The 17,235-nt window shown below is 42.2% G+C and overlaps 1 protein-coding gene across 1 annotated transcript; it reads right to left on the bottom strand.

Annotated features, from left to right (window-relative positions):
- Positions 1-388: 388 nt before the first annotated feature.
- Positions 389-17,229, bottom strand: LOC106591435 (NACHT, LRR and PYD domains-containing protein 1 homolog). The gene is made up of 10 exons (XM_045713092.1): positions 17,120-17,229; positions 6,961-7,019; positions 5,638-5,702; positions 5,291-5,505; positions 4,850-5,106; positions 4,101-4,235; positions 3,837-3,969; positions 3,706-3,735; positions 1,643-1,925; positions 389-1,125 (listed from the first exon to the last, which is right to left on the bottom strand). The coding sequence occupies exons 3-10, from the start codon at positions 5,643-5,645 to the stop codon at positions 1,119-1,121; spliced, it is 1,068 nt and encodes a 355-aa protein (XP_045569048.1). The 5' UTR covers positions 5,646-5,702; positions 6,961-7,019; positions 17,120-17,229; the 3' UTR covers positions 389-1,118.
- Positions 17,230-17,235: the final 6 nt, after the last annotated feature.

Genomic DNA, 17,235 nt, shown 5'->3' with positions numbered 1-17,235 from the left:
AGCTTTCCCTGGTCAGACCCAACTCAATGCACCATAGAACACATGTCAATCAGGAACTCTCCCTGGTCAGACCCAACTCAATGCACCATAGTACACATGTCAATCAGGATCTCTCCCTGGTCAGACCCAACTCAATGTACCATAGTACACATGTCAATCAGGAGCTCTCCCAGGTCAGACCCAACTCAATGTACCATAGTACACATGTCAATCAGGATCTCTCCCTGGTCAGACCCAACTCAATGTACCATAGTACACATGTCAATCAGGATCTCTCCCTGGTCAGACCCAACTCAATGTACCATAGTACACATGTCAATCAGGATCTCTCCCTGGACAGACCCAGCAGTTGTCTTATAAATGGCTATTCACAGACAAGTTATATTTGCATGATTTAGCATAATTAATGAATCATTACCGTTTTGTTCCATTCATGTGACCGACCAATACTGGTTCATAACATTTGACAGACCAATACTGGTTCATAACATTTAACAGACCAACACCTCACCAGTCTTCTTCTCTCTAAGCTGAGACCTTGAAACTGAGATATCTCGTTCTCAAAACAACGTCTGGGCTTACTGCCAAATTACAGCTACTGATAGTGAGGATTTGTACAGTCAGCCACTTGATGAACACACAAATTAGTTTATAGAACAGCACATGAATAAAACACAGACATTTGTTAAAAGAATAGCACAAACATAAACATTTCCCTTACAATCATTTAAGTGTCTTTGTCCACAGACCAGGAGACAGGCCTCAGCATCTTCAGATTAGGTGAAGAAGTGTCTTTGTCCACAGACTAGGAGACAGGCCTCAGCATCTTCAGATTAGGTGAAGAAGTGTCTTTGTCCACAGACTAGGAGACAGGCCTCAGCATCTTCAGATTAGGTGAAGAAGTGTCTTTGTCCACAGACTAGGAGACAAGCCTCAGCATCTTCAGATTAGGTGAAGAAGTGTCTTTGTCCACAGACTAGGAGACAGGCCTCAGCATCTTCAGATTAGGTGAAGAAGTGCCTTTGTCCACAGACTAGGAGACAGGCCTCAGCATCTTCAGATTAGGTGAAGAAGTGCCTTTGTCCACAGACTAGGAGACAGGCCTCAGCATCTTCAGATTAGGTGCTATAAGACAGAGGATGGAGGAGAAGGGAAGAGAGAGGTCAGAAAGTATGCAGAAGAATGAGGAGTGAGATACACCTGAGATAATTATGTGATGATGGTCCTATGATACACCTGAGATAATGATGTGATGATGGTCCTATGATACACCTGAGATAATGATGTGATGATGGTCCTATGATACACCTGAGATAATGATGTGATGATGGTCCTATGATACACCTGAGATAATGATGTGATGATGTTCCTATGATACACCTGAGATAATGATGTGATGATGGTCCTATGATACACCTGAGATAATGATGTGATGATGTTCCTATGATACCCCTGAGATAATGATGTGATGATGGTCCTATGATAGAACTATAATAAGATACATTTATTACAGGCAGCAACACAAAAACATGCTTCCATTCTGAAAAATACTTTCTCTTTGATCTGGGTAGCTATGTTTTTATTTGACCTATATTTAATCATTCCACATATTCAAGGGAGGGAGAAAAGAAAACGGTCTTACCTAGATTCACTCAAGTGCTTAACAAGATGGTGTTCATGTTCAATGAGAGCTTTGAGACAAGCTCCCGTCACTTCTGGTCCTTTAGGGAGGACTGCATTCAGTAGTTCTCTCATTCGGTCCTGTTCAGTTGTTTCAGCTTTTATTCTGGAGTACTCTTCATCACCAATCATGCCCTTTGACCGCAGAACATCTGCTATTGGCATTGGGTTTTTGACTCCCTGAATGAGTATAGCCCTGTGATTCTGAAGAAACTCCTCAGCAGGAATCCCAATGAGTATTAATGCTGAAGGGGGGATCAATTAAATGAATATGTCTTTAGGGTGAACAGCAGCTGTTGCTACATCATGCAGTCTCTCCAGTTATCATTCCCCTGATAGTCATTTATTGAATAGAGCTGACTCCAGGGTTGTAGTCAATTCCAATTGAAGTCAGTCAATAAAAAATAAATAAAATTACTATTCTGTTTATTGAGAAGTCATTGAAAGTAGATGCCCTTTTCCAGTTATTGAATTGGAATTTCAGTTCACTTCCTGAATTGACTGACTTATTTGGAATTGACACCTACCCTGGCTGACACGATTGTCTATTCTACATAACATACAGAGCCTTGCAAAAGTGTTCATACCCCTTGGATTTCTCTATTGTGTTACATAGTGGGATTAAAATGGATTTAGTTGTAATGTTTTGTCATCAATCTACTGAAAATAGTCTGTAATGTCAAAGTGGACATGTTCCCCATACATACAATATCTGGAAGTATTGCATTTCAAGCACAGATTCAACTATATACAAAGACCAGGGATGTTTTTGAAAGCCTCGTGAAGAAGGGTAGTGATTGGTAGATGGGTAACAATAACAAAATCAGACATTTAATAATTATGCTGTGGATTACATATTAAACCACCCAGACACATCAAAGATAGTGGTCCTTCTGAACTGAGTTGCAGGACAGGAAGGAAACTGCTCAGGGACGTCACCATCAGGACACTGGTGAATTTAAAACAGTTCCAGAGTTAAATGTCTGTGATGGGAGAAAACTGAGGATGGATCAACAACATTGTAGTGACTCCATAATAACAACTTAAATGACAGAGTGAAAAGAAGAATACAAATATACAGAATAAAAATATTCCAAAACATGCATCTTATATGCAACAAGGTACTAAAGTAATACTGTAAAAAACATCTACAAAGGAAGACACTTTTTGGCCTAAATGCAAAGCCTCATGTTTGGGGCAAATCCAACACATCACTGAGTAACTGCCTCCTTATTTTCAAGCATGGTGGTGGCTGCATCATAGTATGGGTATGTTTGTCATCAGCAAATACTGGGGAGTTTTTCAGGATAAAAAATAAATGGAATGGAGCTAAGAATAGGCAAAATCCTAGAGGAAAACCAAGACACTGGGAGAGGAATTCACCTTTCAACAGAACAATAACCTACATAACAAGGCCAAATCTACACTTGAGCTGCTTACCAAGAAGACATTGAATGTTCCTGAGTGGCCAAGTTACAGTTCTGACTTAAATCTGCTTGTAAATCTATGGAAAGACTTAAATGGCTGTCTAGCCATGATCTCCAACATCTTGACAGAGCTTGAAGAATTATGAAAATAATAATGGGCTAATATTGTACAATCCAGGTGTGGAAAGCCCTTAGAGACTCACCCAGAAAGACTCCCAGCTGTAATCGCTGCCAAAGGTGTTTCTAAGTATTGACTCGGGGGCTGAATACTTATGTAACGACTATTTTAGGCATTTCATTTCTATCAATCTAAATATATATATTCTTTGACATTAGAGTATTTTGTGTAGATTGTCGTCAAGAAATGACAATGAAATCCCTTTTAATCCCACTGTTAAACAAAATGTGACGCAGATAAGGCTCTGTATTTCTGTCTGAATGTTTTATATCATTACACCCCACTGAACATGACTCATGAAGACCTTCATCACCCCACTGAACATGACTCATGAAGACCTTCAGTGTCCTTCATCACAACTTGAAGAGATGTTAGCTCTGTAACCCGTTTTATAAACCTCATCCACAAAAACAAGCTTACATGTTGGATGAGAGTCTTTGCTGTATACATCTGAAAGACAAACAATAGAAAATATCATAAAACATTTTAAAAGCATCTGTTAGAAAAGGACATTGATGATTGACATACTGTTTATGTCTAGTATTTCTTACCTTTTGATACCACTGATTTCCATACTGTCCTCTCATCTTCCCCGATTAATTCCATCTCAATGTCAACCCCTGTGTTTCTCATAATCATCTGACAACAGCTTGGTGTGGTGTCTGCAGGTAACAGCTGAATCTTCTGTAGAAGGCCATATGGTGCAACGATTGAGACAACAGACAGAGAGAGAAAGAAATAGTGAAATAGAATGACATTCCAGTTATTCATATACAATATGACAGATTCATGTCCTCAGCCTGCTAAAACTGCACCTCTGGATTGATGGAAGTGGAGTGGGGATTCTTGAATGCAAACAAACTGTTCAGCTTTAAGGGCCCGTTTGGACTTGACAGGACGAATTCTGAAAATCCTTTGGACACCTGATCTTTCTCCCGTTCCTGAACAGCCTACAAAATGAGCAATGTAGTAGTCAGTCAGAACAATGTAGTCTCGTAATTCACACAACATGCAATCCAGTTTTGTCAACAAAAAAATGTGTAGACTATTGTTCTACTATCCCAATTTTACCAGGATAATATTTTAAAGGTGTACCAGGTAAGTTGACTGAGAAGAGATTCTCTTTTACAGCAACAACCTGGGGAAAAGTTACAGGGAAGAGGAGAGGGGATAAATGAGCCAATTGGAAGCTGGGGATGATTAGGTAGCCATGATAGTATGAGGGCCAAATTGGGAGTTGAGCCAGGACACCGGGTTAACACCCCTACTCTTATGATAAGTGCCATGGGATCTTTAGTGACCATGGAGAGGACACCCATTTAACATCCCATCTGAAAGACAGCACCCTACACAGGGCAATGTCCCCATCACTGCCCAGGGGCATTGGGTTCTCCTTCGACCAGAGGGAGGAGTGCTGTCTACTGGCTCTTCAAATGAATGAGACAAAAATAGATTTCTCACAGAGCTGCATGTTGTCTTTGTAATCTAGAGATTTTCAACAAACTATCAGCTTTCCTTCAGTAAGTTTCAACATACTGTTGTCACTTCAGTGAAAGTGCCTCACCTCTTTCTGACTGGAGTTTCTGAGGAGCAGGTACAGCCTTGAAATGACTGTTGACCTTTTTACTGCCATATAGAGGACCACGTCACAGTGGACATCTATGTTCAAAGACAGTAATCTCAGTATAACAGAGATAAGTGAGAACTTGGGATGGAGAATTTTAGCATGGAATCTGGTAACCTCATGCACTTCCTCTAAAGACACTCCATGTTCCTCTACATGAAGAATCTTCATCTCATTCCTCAGGGACGGGTTGGTCCCTGAACAACACAATAAAAAGGAGACAGAAAGACAAATATTGTATTATTCATCCAACTAAAACACAAAGAATATGCAGTACCAGATCACAGTAAACTCAAACTCCCAGAATAGTTCATTCATTCAGGAAGTGAAACTCAGTTACATGAAAATGTCTTTCTGAATACTATTTCTATATGGTTTTACCTAAACAGACACAGTGTGGCAGATGAACTTCCTCCAGTTCACCTAACTCCATAGTGATATCCAGCAATGGACCACCTTGTGTGTACTGCATGTCTTTCAGAAGGTGACTGTAGGGTTCCCAGTTCCTGAAGTGATACTTCAGAATGACATCTCTCTCACACAGCCAGCGGAGCCCAGACACTGTGCACTCATAACTCCCTTTGGGTGTCCTGTGCCTGAGGGCAACAACAAGATATGGTAGAGAGGGTCAATCGTCAAATCGAGAGGTTGGATTAGAAGACTACTCCCAAAGGTAATGGGGAAATACACTAGCAAGTGGAATGAAATGTTAAAAGTAGTTATTTTACCTGAACATTGTCACTCCCTGGACAGTGGAAGTCAAGGGTTCAATCTGAAGCCAGTGTGTGGAGTCCTGAACAAGGACAAGCATGCCAGTAATACATATGGGGCCTGTTTCCTGGACACAGATTGAGTCTAGTGCTGGACTAAAAAGCATACTCAATGGAAGTTTCAATAGAAAGATCTTATCGGTCCAGGACTAGACTTAATCTGTGTCTGGGAAACTGGCCCATTAACCAAAGTAACTAATCTAATGTATTTATTCAATGTTACTGTCACGAGTACTGTCTTCAAATTTCCTGTCATATAGGAGCCAAGGCGCAGCGTGCCGGTAATTCCACATACTTTAATAGAAGTGAAACCGAACAAAAACAATTAACAGGATAAACAGAAATGAACGTGACACAACTGCAGTACACACAAAACACTCATAGAAAGAATAATAATCCACAAACAGGTTGGGAACAGGCTGCCTAAGTATGATTCCTAATCAGAGACAACGATAGACAGCTGCCTCTGATTAGGAACCATACTCGGCTCAAAACAAAGAAATAGACATCATAGAAAGCCCACCCCACACCCTGACCTAACCACATAGAGAAACAAACCCTCTCTCTCAGGTCAGGGCGTGACAGTTACATGGAATGCTGGTGATTTATCAATTCAACTGTCAAATTAAAAAATATGACAATAGCTAAAATCCTGCATGACTACAAGCAGAACACAGGACTGTCTATATCCCAGTATGAATGGTTGGTCAGTACACACCTGGCTTTGAGACTGTGTTTATATTACTAAAGCAGAACACAGGACTGTCTATATCCCAGTATGAATGGTTGGTCAGTACACACCTGGCTTTGAGACTGTGTTTATATTACTAAAGCAGAACACAGGACTGTCTATATCCCAGTATGAATGGTTGGTCAGTACACACCTGGCTTTGAGACTGTGTTTATATTACTAAAGCAGAACACAGGACTGTCTATATCCCAGGATGAATGGTTGGTCAGTACACACCTGGCTTTGAGACTGTGTTTATATTACTAAAGCAGAACACAGGACTGTCTATATCCCAGTATGAATGGTTGGTCAGTACACACCTGGCTTTGAGACTGTGTTTATATTACTAAAGCAGAACACAGGACTGTCTATATCCCAGTATGAATGGTTGGTCAGTACACACCTGGCTTTGAGACTGTGTTTATATTACTAAAGCAGAACACAGGACTGTCTATATCCCAGTATGAATGGTTGGTCAGTACACACCTGGCTTTGAGACTGTGCCTGACTCCTGCAGGTATGTAAAAGTAAGAATTGACATTATGACTTACCTGAACATGGTCACAAGTCTTACAGCTCTGAGGAATCCCTGAAGTCAAAAGTAGCTGTTCTATAAAACATATTTAAATACAAGTAATTAGACTGTCAAGCAACCAGACGCATTTATGAAATTGCTTATTTCAGTTACTAATAACCATGCACCCATTAATAACTGACTGTAAACGCTGTTAAATTACCATGGATTGATGAGGAATTAAAAATGATATGGTTGAGAGGGAAAAGGAATGACAGACTACTGAGGGCAGTAGGGGCTGCGCTACCCCCTGAAAAATCAGAATGAAATAAATATATATATACATACAGTGGGGGAAAAAAGTATTTGATCCCCTGCTGATTTTGTACGTTGCCCACTGACAAAGAAATTATCAGTCTATAATTTTAATGGTAGGTTCATTTGAACAGTGAGAGACAGAATAACAACAAAAATCCCCCCAAAAAATCCAGAAAAACCCATGTCAAAAATGTTATAAAATGATTTGCATTTTAATGAAGGAAATAAGTATTTGATCCCTCTGCAAAACATGACTTAGTACTTGGTGGCAAAACCCTTGTTGGCAATCAGAGGTCAGACGTTTCTTGTAGTTGCTCACCAGGTTTGCACACATCTCAGGAGGGATTTTGTCCCACTCCCATTTGCAGATCTTCTCCAAGTCATTAAGGTTTCGAGGCTGACGTTTGGCAACTCGAACCTTCAGCTCCCCTCCACAGATTTTCTATGGGATTAAGGTCTGGAGACTGGCTAGGCCACTCCAGGACCTTAATGTGCTTCTTGTTGAGCCACTCCTTTGTTGCCTTGGCTGTGTGTTTTGGGTCATTATCATGCTGGAATACCCATCCACGACCCATTTTCAATGCCCTGGCTGAGGGAAGGAGGTTCTCACCCAAGATTTGACGGTACATGGCCCCGTCCATCGTCCCTTGATGCGGTGAAGTTGTCCTGTCCCCTTACCAGAAAAACAAACCCAAAGCATAATGTTTCCACCTCCATGTTTGACGGTGGAGATGGTGTTCTTGGGGTCATAGGCAGCATTCCTCCTCCTCCAAACACGGCGAGTTGAGTTGATGCCAAAAAGCTCCATTTTGGTCTCATCTGACCACAACACTTTCACCAGTTGTATTCTGAATCATTCAGATGTTCATTGGCAAACTTCAGACGGGCATGTATATGTATTCTTTAGCAGGGGGACCTTGCGGGCGCTGCAGGATTTCAGTCCTTCACGGCGTAGTGTGTTACCAATTGTTTTCTTGGCGACTATGGTCCCAGCTGCCTTGAGATCATTGACAAGATTCTCCCGTGTAGTTCTGTGCTGATTCCTCACCGTTCTCATGATCATTGCAACCCCACAAAGTGAGATCTTGCATGGAGCCCCAGGCTGAGAGATATTGACAGTTCTTTTGTGTTTCTTCCATTTGCGAATAATCGCACCAAATGTTGTCACCTTCTCACCAAGCTGCTTGGCGATGGTCTTGTAGCCCATTCCAGCCTTGTGTAGGTCTACAATCTTGTCCCTGACATCCTTGGAGAGCTCTTTGGTCTTGGCCATGGTGGAGAGTTTGGAATCTGATTGATTGATTGCTTCTGTGGACAGGTGTCTTTTTTACAGGTAACAAGCTGCGGTTAGGAGCACTCCCTTTAAGAGTGTGCTCCTAATCTCAGCTCGTTACCTGTATAAAAGACACCTGGGAGACAGAAATCTTTCTGATTGAGAGGGGGTCAAATACTTATTTCCCTCATTAAAATGCAAATCAATTTATAACATTTTTGACGTGCGCTTTTCTGGATATTTTTGTTGTTATTCTGTCTCACTGTTCAAATAAATCTACCATTCAAATTATAGACTGATCATTTCTTTGTCAGTGGGCAAACTTACAAAATCAGCAGGGGATCAAATACTTTTTTCCCCCACTGTATATACACGGCTCAAAAAAATAAAGGGAACACTAAAATAACACATCCTAGATCTGAAGGAATGAAATAATCTTATTAAATACTTTTTTCTTTACATAGTTGAATGTGCTGACAACAAAATCACACAAAAGTAATCAATGCAAATCCAATTTATCAACCCATGGAGGTCTGGATTTGGAGTCACACTCAAAATTAAAGTGGAAAACCACACTACAGGCTGATCCAACTTTGATGTAATGTCTTTAAAACAAGTCAAAATGAGGCTCAGTAGTGTGTGTGGCCTCCACGTGCCTGTATGACCTCCCTACAACGCCTGGGCATGCTCCTGATGAGGTGGCGGATGGTCTCCTGAGGGATCTCCTCCCAGACCTGGACTAAAGCATCCGCCAACTCCTGGACAGTCTGTGGTGCAACGTGGCGTTGGTGGATGGAGCGAGACATGATGTCCCAGATGTGCTCAATTGGATTCAGGTCTGGGGAACGGCGGGCCAGTCCATAGCATCAATGCCTCCCTCTTGCAGGAACTGCTGACACACTCCAGCCACATGAGGTCTAGCATTGTCTTGCATTAGGAGGAACCCAGGGCCAACCGCACCAGCATATGGTCTCACAAGGGGTCTGAGGATCTCATCTCGGTACCTAATGGCAGTCAGGCTACCTCTGGCGAGCACATGGAGGGCTGTGCCGCCCCCCAAAGAAATGCCACCCCACACCATGACTGACCCACCGCCAAACCGGTCATGCTGGAGGATGTTGCAGGCAGCAGAACGTTCTCCACGGCGTCTCCAGACTCTGTCACATCTGTCACATGTGCTCAGTGTGAACCTGCTTTCATCTGTGAAGAGCACAGGGCGCCAGTGGCGAATTTGCCAATCTTGGTGTTGTCTGGCAAATGCTAAACGTCCTGCACGGTGTTGGGCTGTAAGCACAACCCCCACCTGTGGACGTCGGGCCCTCATACCACTCTCATGGAGTCTGTTTCTGACCGTTTGAGCAGACACATGCACATTTGTGGCCTGCTGGAGGTCATTTTGCAGGGCTCTGGCAGTGATTCTCCTGCTCCTCCTTGCACAAAGGCGGAGGTAGTGGTCCTGCTGCTGGGTTGTTGCCCTCCTACGGCCTCCTCCACATCTCCTGATGTACTGGCCTGTCTCCTGGTAGCGCCTCCATGCTCTGGACACTACGCTGACAGACACAGCAAACCTTCTTGCCACAGCTCGCATTGATGTGCCATCCTGGATGAGCTGCACTACCTGAGCCACTTATGTGGGTTGTAGACTCCGTCTCATGCTACCACTAGAGTGAAAGCACCACCAGCATTCAAAAGTGACCAAAACATCAGCCAGGAAGCATAGGAACTGAGAAGTGGTCTGTGGTCCCCACCTGCAGAACCACTCCTTTATTGGGGGTGTCTTGCTAATTGCCTATAATTTCCAGCTGTTGTCTATTCCATTTGCACAACAGCATGTGAAATGTATTGTCAATCAGTGTTGCTTTCTAAGTGGACAGTTTGATTTCACAGAAGTGTGATTGACTTGGAGTTACATTGTGTTGTTTAAGTGTTCCCTTTATTTTTTTGAGCAGTGTATATACACACACACACTACCGGTCAAAAGTGTTTGAACACCTACTCATTCAAGGCTTTTCTCTTTATTTTTTACTATTTTCTACATTGTAGAATAATAGTGAAGACATCAAAACCATGAAATAACACATGGAATCATGTAGTAACCAAAAAGTGTTACTCAAAATGTATTTTATGTTTGAGATTCTTCAAATAGCAACCCTTTGCCATGATTACAGCTTTGCACACTCTTGGCATTCTCTCAACCAGCCCAACCAATGCCAAGAGTGTGCAAAGCTGTCATTCCATATGTGTTGATTCATAGTTTAGGGTCGTTGTCTTATTGGAAGGTGATCCTTCACCCCAGTCTGAGGTCCTGAGCGCTCTGGAGCAGGTTTTCATCAAGGATCTCTGTACTTTGCTCCGTTCATCCTTCCCCTCGATCCTGACTAGTCTTCCAGTCTCTGCTGCTGAAAAACATCCCCGCAGCATGCCACCACCATGCTTCACCGTAGGGATGGTATTGACCAGGTAATGAGCTGTGCCTGGTTTCCTCCAGACCAAAGAGTTCAAGCTTGGTTTCATCAGACCAGAGAATCTTGTTTCTCATGGTCTGAGAGTCCTTTCGGTGCCTTTTGGCAAACTCCAAGCGGGCTGTCAGGTGCCTTTTACTGAGGAGTGGCTGATTAGTGGAGTGCTGCAGAGAAGGTTGTCCTTCTGGAATGTTATTCCATGTCCACAGAGGACCTCTCAAGCTCTGTCATAGTGACCATTGGGTTCTTGGTCAACTTCCTGACCGAGGCACTTCTCCCCCGATTGCTCAGTTTGGCCGGGCGGCCAGCTCTAGGAAGAGTTACAATCCTGTTTCGGAGCTCTATGGACAATTCCTTCGAACCTCATAGCTTGGTTTTTGCTCTGACATGTACTGTCAACTGTGGGACCTTATATAGACAGGTGTGTGCCTTTTCAAAATCATGTCCAATCAATTGAGTTTATCACAGGTTGACTCCAATTAAGTTGTAGAAACATCTCAAAGATGATCAATGAAAACAGGATGTACCTGAGCTCAATTACGAGTCTTATAGCAAAAGGTCTGAATACTTACGTAAATAAGGTATTCATTTTTCTAATTTTGCTAACATTTCTAAAAACCTGTTTTCGGTTTGTCGTTATAGAGTATTGTGTGTAGATTGAAAATAAATAAATGTAATCCATTTTAGAATAAGGCTGTAACGTAACAAAATGTGGAAGAAGTAAAGAGGTCTGAATACTTTCCGAATGCACTGTACACACAAACATGATAACATACACACCATACACTCACATACACATGGATTTTGTGTTGTAGATATGTGGTAGTGGAGTAGTAGCCTGATGGCACACACTTAATGTGTTGTGAAATATAATGTCATGTTTTTTTATACCAGTGGAGGCTGGTGGGAGGAGATATAGGAGGACGGGCTCATTGTAATGGCTGGAATGAAATAAATGGAACGATATTAAACACATCAAGCATATGGAAACCATGTTTGACTCCGTTCCATTTTCAACCCTCCAATCAGAAATTGGGAGAACACTCATATAAAACTCCTGACGTACTTGTGTTTGTGTGTGTGTGTGTCACACGCAAGTGTCAAACTTCAAGAACATTGATAAGCAGGGCTACTTAAAGAACTGTGTGTTACAGAGACTTGGTGTTGTTTATGGTGAAAAAACATTCTGATACAGATTATTTTGTGTTTTTTCCTTACAATCAAAGCATTGTATGCTTATAACTCAATGCACTGCTTTTAAAAAATGGTCCATTTTTAATTTAGGGACAAATTTTAACAAATTCTAAAATTGAACTAATGCCATTAACTCGATTAATTGTTTTAATCGTTTGACTTAGACTTGTAATAAAAAGGAATATAAGTGAGCAACAGGCTTAGAATGTTGTGTGGATAATGAAGTCATACATGATTTATACACTCATTACCATAATCTGACGTGAAAAGTATTAAGGATACAATTACATTGTTATATTAATTCATGTTTGTGGAAGCAGGAAATAACATCGCTCTGGTCCATGTTTTGTAGACGTTAGGGGCCTGATTTCTGGTTCCCTAGTTTCTAAAATGAATGCTTAAGCTTGTTTTGACCAAATGTGACTCACCACCTGGATTTGGTGTTATTAAGTAGCAACATTTGAAATTGTGTTTTTTACACTGGATAAAAGTAGAGACTCAGAGCTACAAAATGGTATATCATACACTGCATTTTGAGGAACAATGGGAACAAAATTCTGCTTTGAAAGTTGATCAACTTGTAAACTCACTTTTGAGAAAATTGCCTTTAAATGTTTTGGTATTTAGTGAATAGCATCGTTCACACCCACTTAAGCTTTAGCCCCACCCATCTCTTTCGCTCTTGGAGTGTTCAGAGCACACCTGATGCTCTGGCCGATTTGTTTACCTCTGTTGTTTATCTCATGAAAACAGCCTTACCAGCTTTGCTGGCTTTTTTTGTTGACATTTACTGACACTGGCCATATTCAACAGGTGTTGTACACTTTAGCTTAAGACATGTAGCTAGCTAGCTCGGTAAACAATGAACCTAGCTAGGTAAACAACGTGTAAGATCACACACGTCACATAACGTTAGTTAACGAGCCAGCCAGTTAATGTTAGCTAGTTACCCACCAGGTACAACCCCAAATCCGTAAACATGGGCACCCTCATAGATATTATCCTGACCAACTTGCCCTCCAAATACACCTCTGCTGTTTTCTATCAAGATTTCAGCGATCACTGCCTCATTGCCTGCATCTGCCATGGGTCCGCGGTCAAACGACCACCCCTCATCATTGTTAAACGCTCCCTAAAACACTTCTGCGAGCAGGCCTTTCTAATTGACCTGGCCCGGGTATCCTGGAAGGATATTGACCTCATCCCGTCAGTCGAGGATGCCTAGTCGTTCTTTAAAAGTAATTTCCTCACCATCTTAAATAAGCATGCCCCTTTCAAAAAATGTAGAACTAAGAACAGATATAGCCCTTGGTTCACTCCAGACCTGACTGCCCTCGACCAGCACAAAAACATCCTGTGGCGGACTGCACTAGCATCGAATAGTCCCTGCGATATGCAACTTTTCAGGGAAGTCAGGAACCAATACACGCAGTCAGTCAGGAAAGCAAAGACTAGCTTTTTCAAACAGAAATTTGCATCCTGTAGCTCTAACTCCAAAAGTTCTGGGACACTGTAATGTCCATGGAGAATAAGAGCACCTCCTCCCAGCTGCCCACTGCACTGAGGCTAGGTAACACTGTCACCAATGATAAATCCACGATAATCGAGAATTTCAATAAGCATTTCTCTACGGCTGGCCATGCTTTCCTCCTGGCTACCCCAACCCCGGCCAACAGCTCCGCACCCCCCACAGCTACATGCCCAAGCCTCCCCAGCTTCTCCTTAACCCAAATCCAGATAGCAGATGTTATGAAAGAGCTGCAAAATCTGGACCCCTACAAATCAGCTGGGCTACACAATCTGGACCATCTCTTTCTAAAATTATCCGCCGCCATTGTTGCAACCCCTGTTACCAGTCTGTTCAACCTCTCTTTCGTATCATCCGAGATCCCTAAAGATTGGAAAGCTGCCGCGGTCATCCCCCTCTTCAAAGGGGGTGACACTTTAGACCCAAACTGCTACAGACCTATATCTATCCTACCCTGCCTTTCTAAGGTCTTTGAAAGCCAAGTTAACAAACAGATTACCGACCATTTCGAATCCCACTATACCTTCTCCGCTATGCAATCTGGTTTCAGAGCTGGTCATGGGTGCACCTCAGCCATGCTCAAGGTCCTAAACGATATCATAACCGCCATCGATAAGAGACATTACTGTGCAGCCGTATTCATCAACCTGGCCAAGGCTTTCGACTCTGTCAATCACCACATTCTTATCACCAACTACTTTTCTGATAGAGTTCAATGTGTCAAATCGGAGAGCCTGTTGTCCAGACCTCTGGCAGTCTCTATGGGGGTGCCACAGGGTTCAATTCTCGGGCCAACTCTCTTCTCTGTATACATCAATGATGTCACTCTTGCTGCTGGTGATTCTCTTATCCACCTCTACGCAGACGACACCATTCTGTATACTTCTGGCCCTTCCTTGGACACTGTGTTAACAAACCTCCAAACGAGCTTCAATGCCATACAACACTCCGTCCGTGGTCTCCAACTGCTCTTAAACGCAAGTAAAGCTAAATGCATGCTTTTCAACCGTTCACTGCCCACACCTGCCCGCCCGACTAGCATCACTACTCTGGAGGGTTCTAACTTAGAATATGTGGACAACTACAAATACCCAGGTGTCTGGCTAGACTGTAAACTCTCCTTCTAGACTCATATTAAACATCTCCAATCCAAAATGAAATCTAGAATCGGCTTCCTATTTCGCAACAAAGCCTCCTTCACTCAGGCCGCCAAACATACCCTCGTAAAACTGACTATCCTACCGATCCTCGACTTCAGCGATGTCATTTCCAAAATAGCTTCCAATACTCTACTCAGCAAACTGGATGCAGTCTATCACAGTGCCATCCGTTTTGTAACCAAGGCCCCTTATAACACCCACCACTGCGACCTGTATGCTCTAGTTGGCTGGCCCTCGCTACATATTCATCACTAGACCCACTGGCTCCAGGTCATCTAGAAGTCTATGCAAGGTAAAGCTCCGCCTTATCTCAGCTCATTGGTCACGATAACAACATCCACCCGTAACACGCGCTCTAGCAGGTATATTTCACTGGCCATCCCCAAAGCCAACACGTCCTTTGGCTGCCTTTCCTTCCAGTTCTCTGCTGCCAATGACTGGAACGAATTGCAAAAATCGCTGAAGCTGGAGACTTATATTTCCCTCACGAACTTTAAACATCAGCTATCTGAGCAGCTAACTGATCGCTGCAGCTGTACATAGCCCATCTGTAAATAGCCCACCCAATCTACCTACCTCATCCCCATATTGTTTTTATTTACTTTTCTGCTCTTTTGCACACCAGTATTTCTACTTGCACATCATCATCTGCTCATCTATCACTCCAGTGTTAATTTGCTAAATTGTAACTACTTCGCTACTATGGCCTATTTATTGCCTTACCTCCTCACGCTAATTGCACACACTGTATATAGACTTTCTTTTTTTCTATTGTGCTATTGACTGTACGCTTGTTTATTCCATGTGTAACTCTGTGTTGTTGTTTGTGTCGCACTGCTTTGCTTTATCTTGGCCAGGTCGCAGTTGTAAATGATAACTTGTTCTCAACTAGCCGACCTGGTTAAATAAAGTTTAAATAAAATAAAATAAAAAATAATAACAGTAAAGACTGCTGTTCCATGTAGTGAACATGTTATTCAATGTGTTTCTATTGGCTAATAGCAGTAATGACTATCTGTTGTTCCATGTGGTGAATCTGTTATTCAATGTGTTTCTATTGGCTAATAGCAGTAAGGACTATCTGTTGTTCAATGTGTTTCTATTGGCTAATAGCAGTAATGACTATCTGTTGTTCCGTGTAGTGAACATGTTAATCAATATGTTTCTATTGGCTAATAGCAGTCATGACTATCTGTTGTTCAATGTGTTTCTATTGGCTAATAGCAGTAATGACTATCTGTTGTTCCGTGTAGTGAACATGTTATTCAATATGTTTCTATTGGCTAATAGCAGTAAAGACTGCTGTTCCATGAAATACATTTTTTTTAACAACAATGAACATAGTGCCAAATCATGTCGTTACTACCCGGCATGAATCTGCTGGGAGCTAACCAACCAGGTTCAATGTTAGCTAGCTAACATTAGGCTCTAACTAGCAAAGCAAACGTTTCTGGGATACGAATAATAACATCATACATGTAACTTTAGCTAGGGAGCCAGCCAGCTAACGTTAGCTAGCTAGCTAACAGTACACTTTAGCTTGAAATGAAACCACTTCTGTCAAAATTAGAAACGTGTAATATATGAAAATGTAGCTAGTTAGACTATCCTACCCCTATACATCATCATGCATGATGGACGTGTCTCCCTGTCATGGATGCCATACCACGGTTGCCCTTAGTTTGAAGATTTAATCCGGAGACAGGTGTTTCCTCCATCTCTTTAGCTATCATACTCTAATTCCACGGATTTCAAAACTCGATCCTCCAGAAAGTGGAGAGCAACTCTACTACACAATACATTTTTTTTAAAGCAGCATTCAACAGGATTACCAACAGACTGACCATCTCAAATAGACAGAAGCCTTCTATGGCAAACCAATCCGAACTCCTCTCTTTGCATGTCTAGCCCACTCATTATCTCAGCCAATCATGGATAGTGGGAAGGTTGCTAACTTTTTCTGTAGCTTAACCAACAAGGCTCGTAATTTAAAAGTCTAATTCATATTTATAGATGGCATACAAGTTTGTTATTAAGGCACATGAAAGTTCACATGTTCGCAAAGGCATTTCTGCCCCAAAAACGCATTTTGATAAAAAGCTCTCCTGTGAAGTCGTGACTTGCGACATACGCCTAGTTTCCTGAAACGGGTCACAAATACAGAATTATTGTGTTCCTTGCCTGGGACTCTAGTACAATGAATGTTCTAATCATATTTTGATTGGAAAACAAGTAAAACAAGGAAATCAGTTAACACTCACTTTTCTCAGGTCCAGGCTTGATACAACTCTCTCCACCATGGTCTCTGGTGTCCTCAGGTCCAGGCTTGATACAACACTCTCCACCATGGTCTCTGGTGTTCTCAGGTCCAGGCTTG

The sequence above is a fragment of the Salmo salar genome, unplaced genomic scaffold (assembly GCF_905237065.1).
Source record: "Salmo salar unplaced genomic scaffold, Ssal_v3.1, whole genome shotgun sequence".
In the NCBI taxonomy this organism is placed as follows: domain Eukaryota; kingdom Metazoa; phylum Chordata; class Actinopteri; order Salmoniformes; family Salmonidae; genus Salmo; species Salmo salar.
This window is presented reverse-complemented; position numbering and strand designations above follow the sequence as displayed.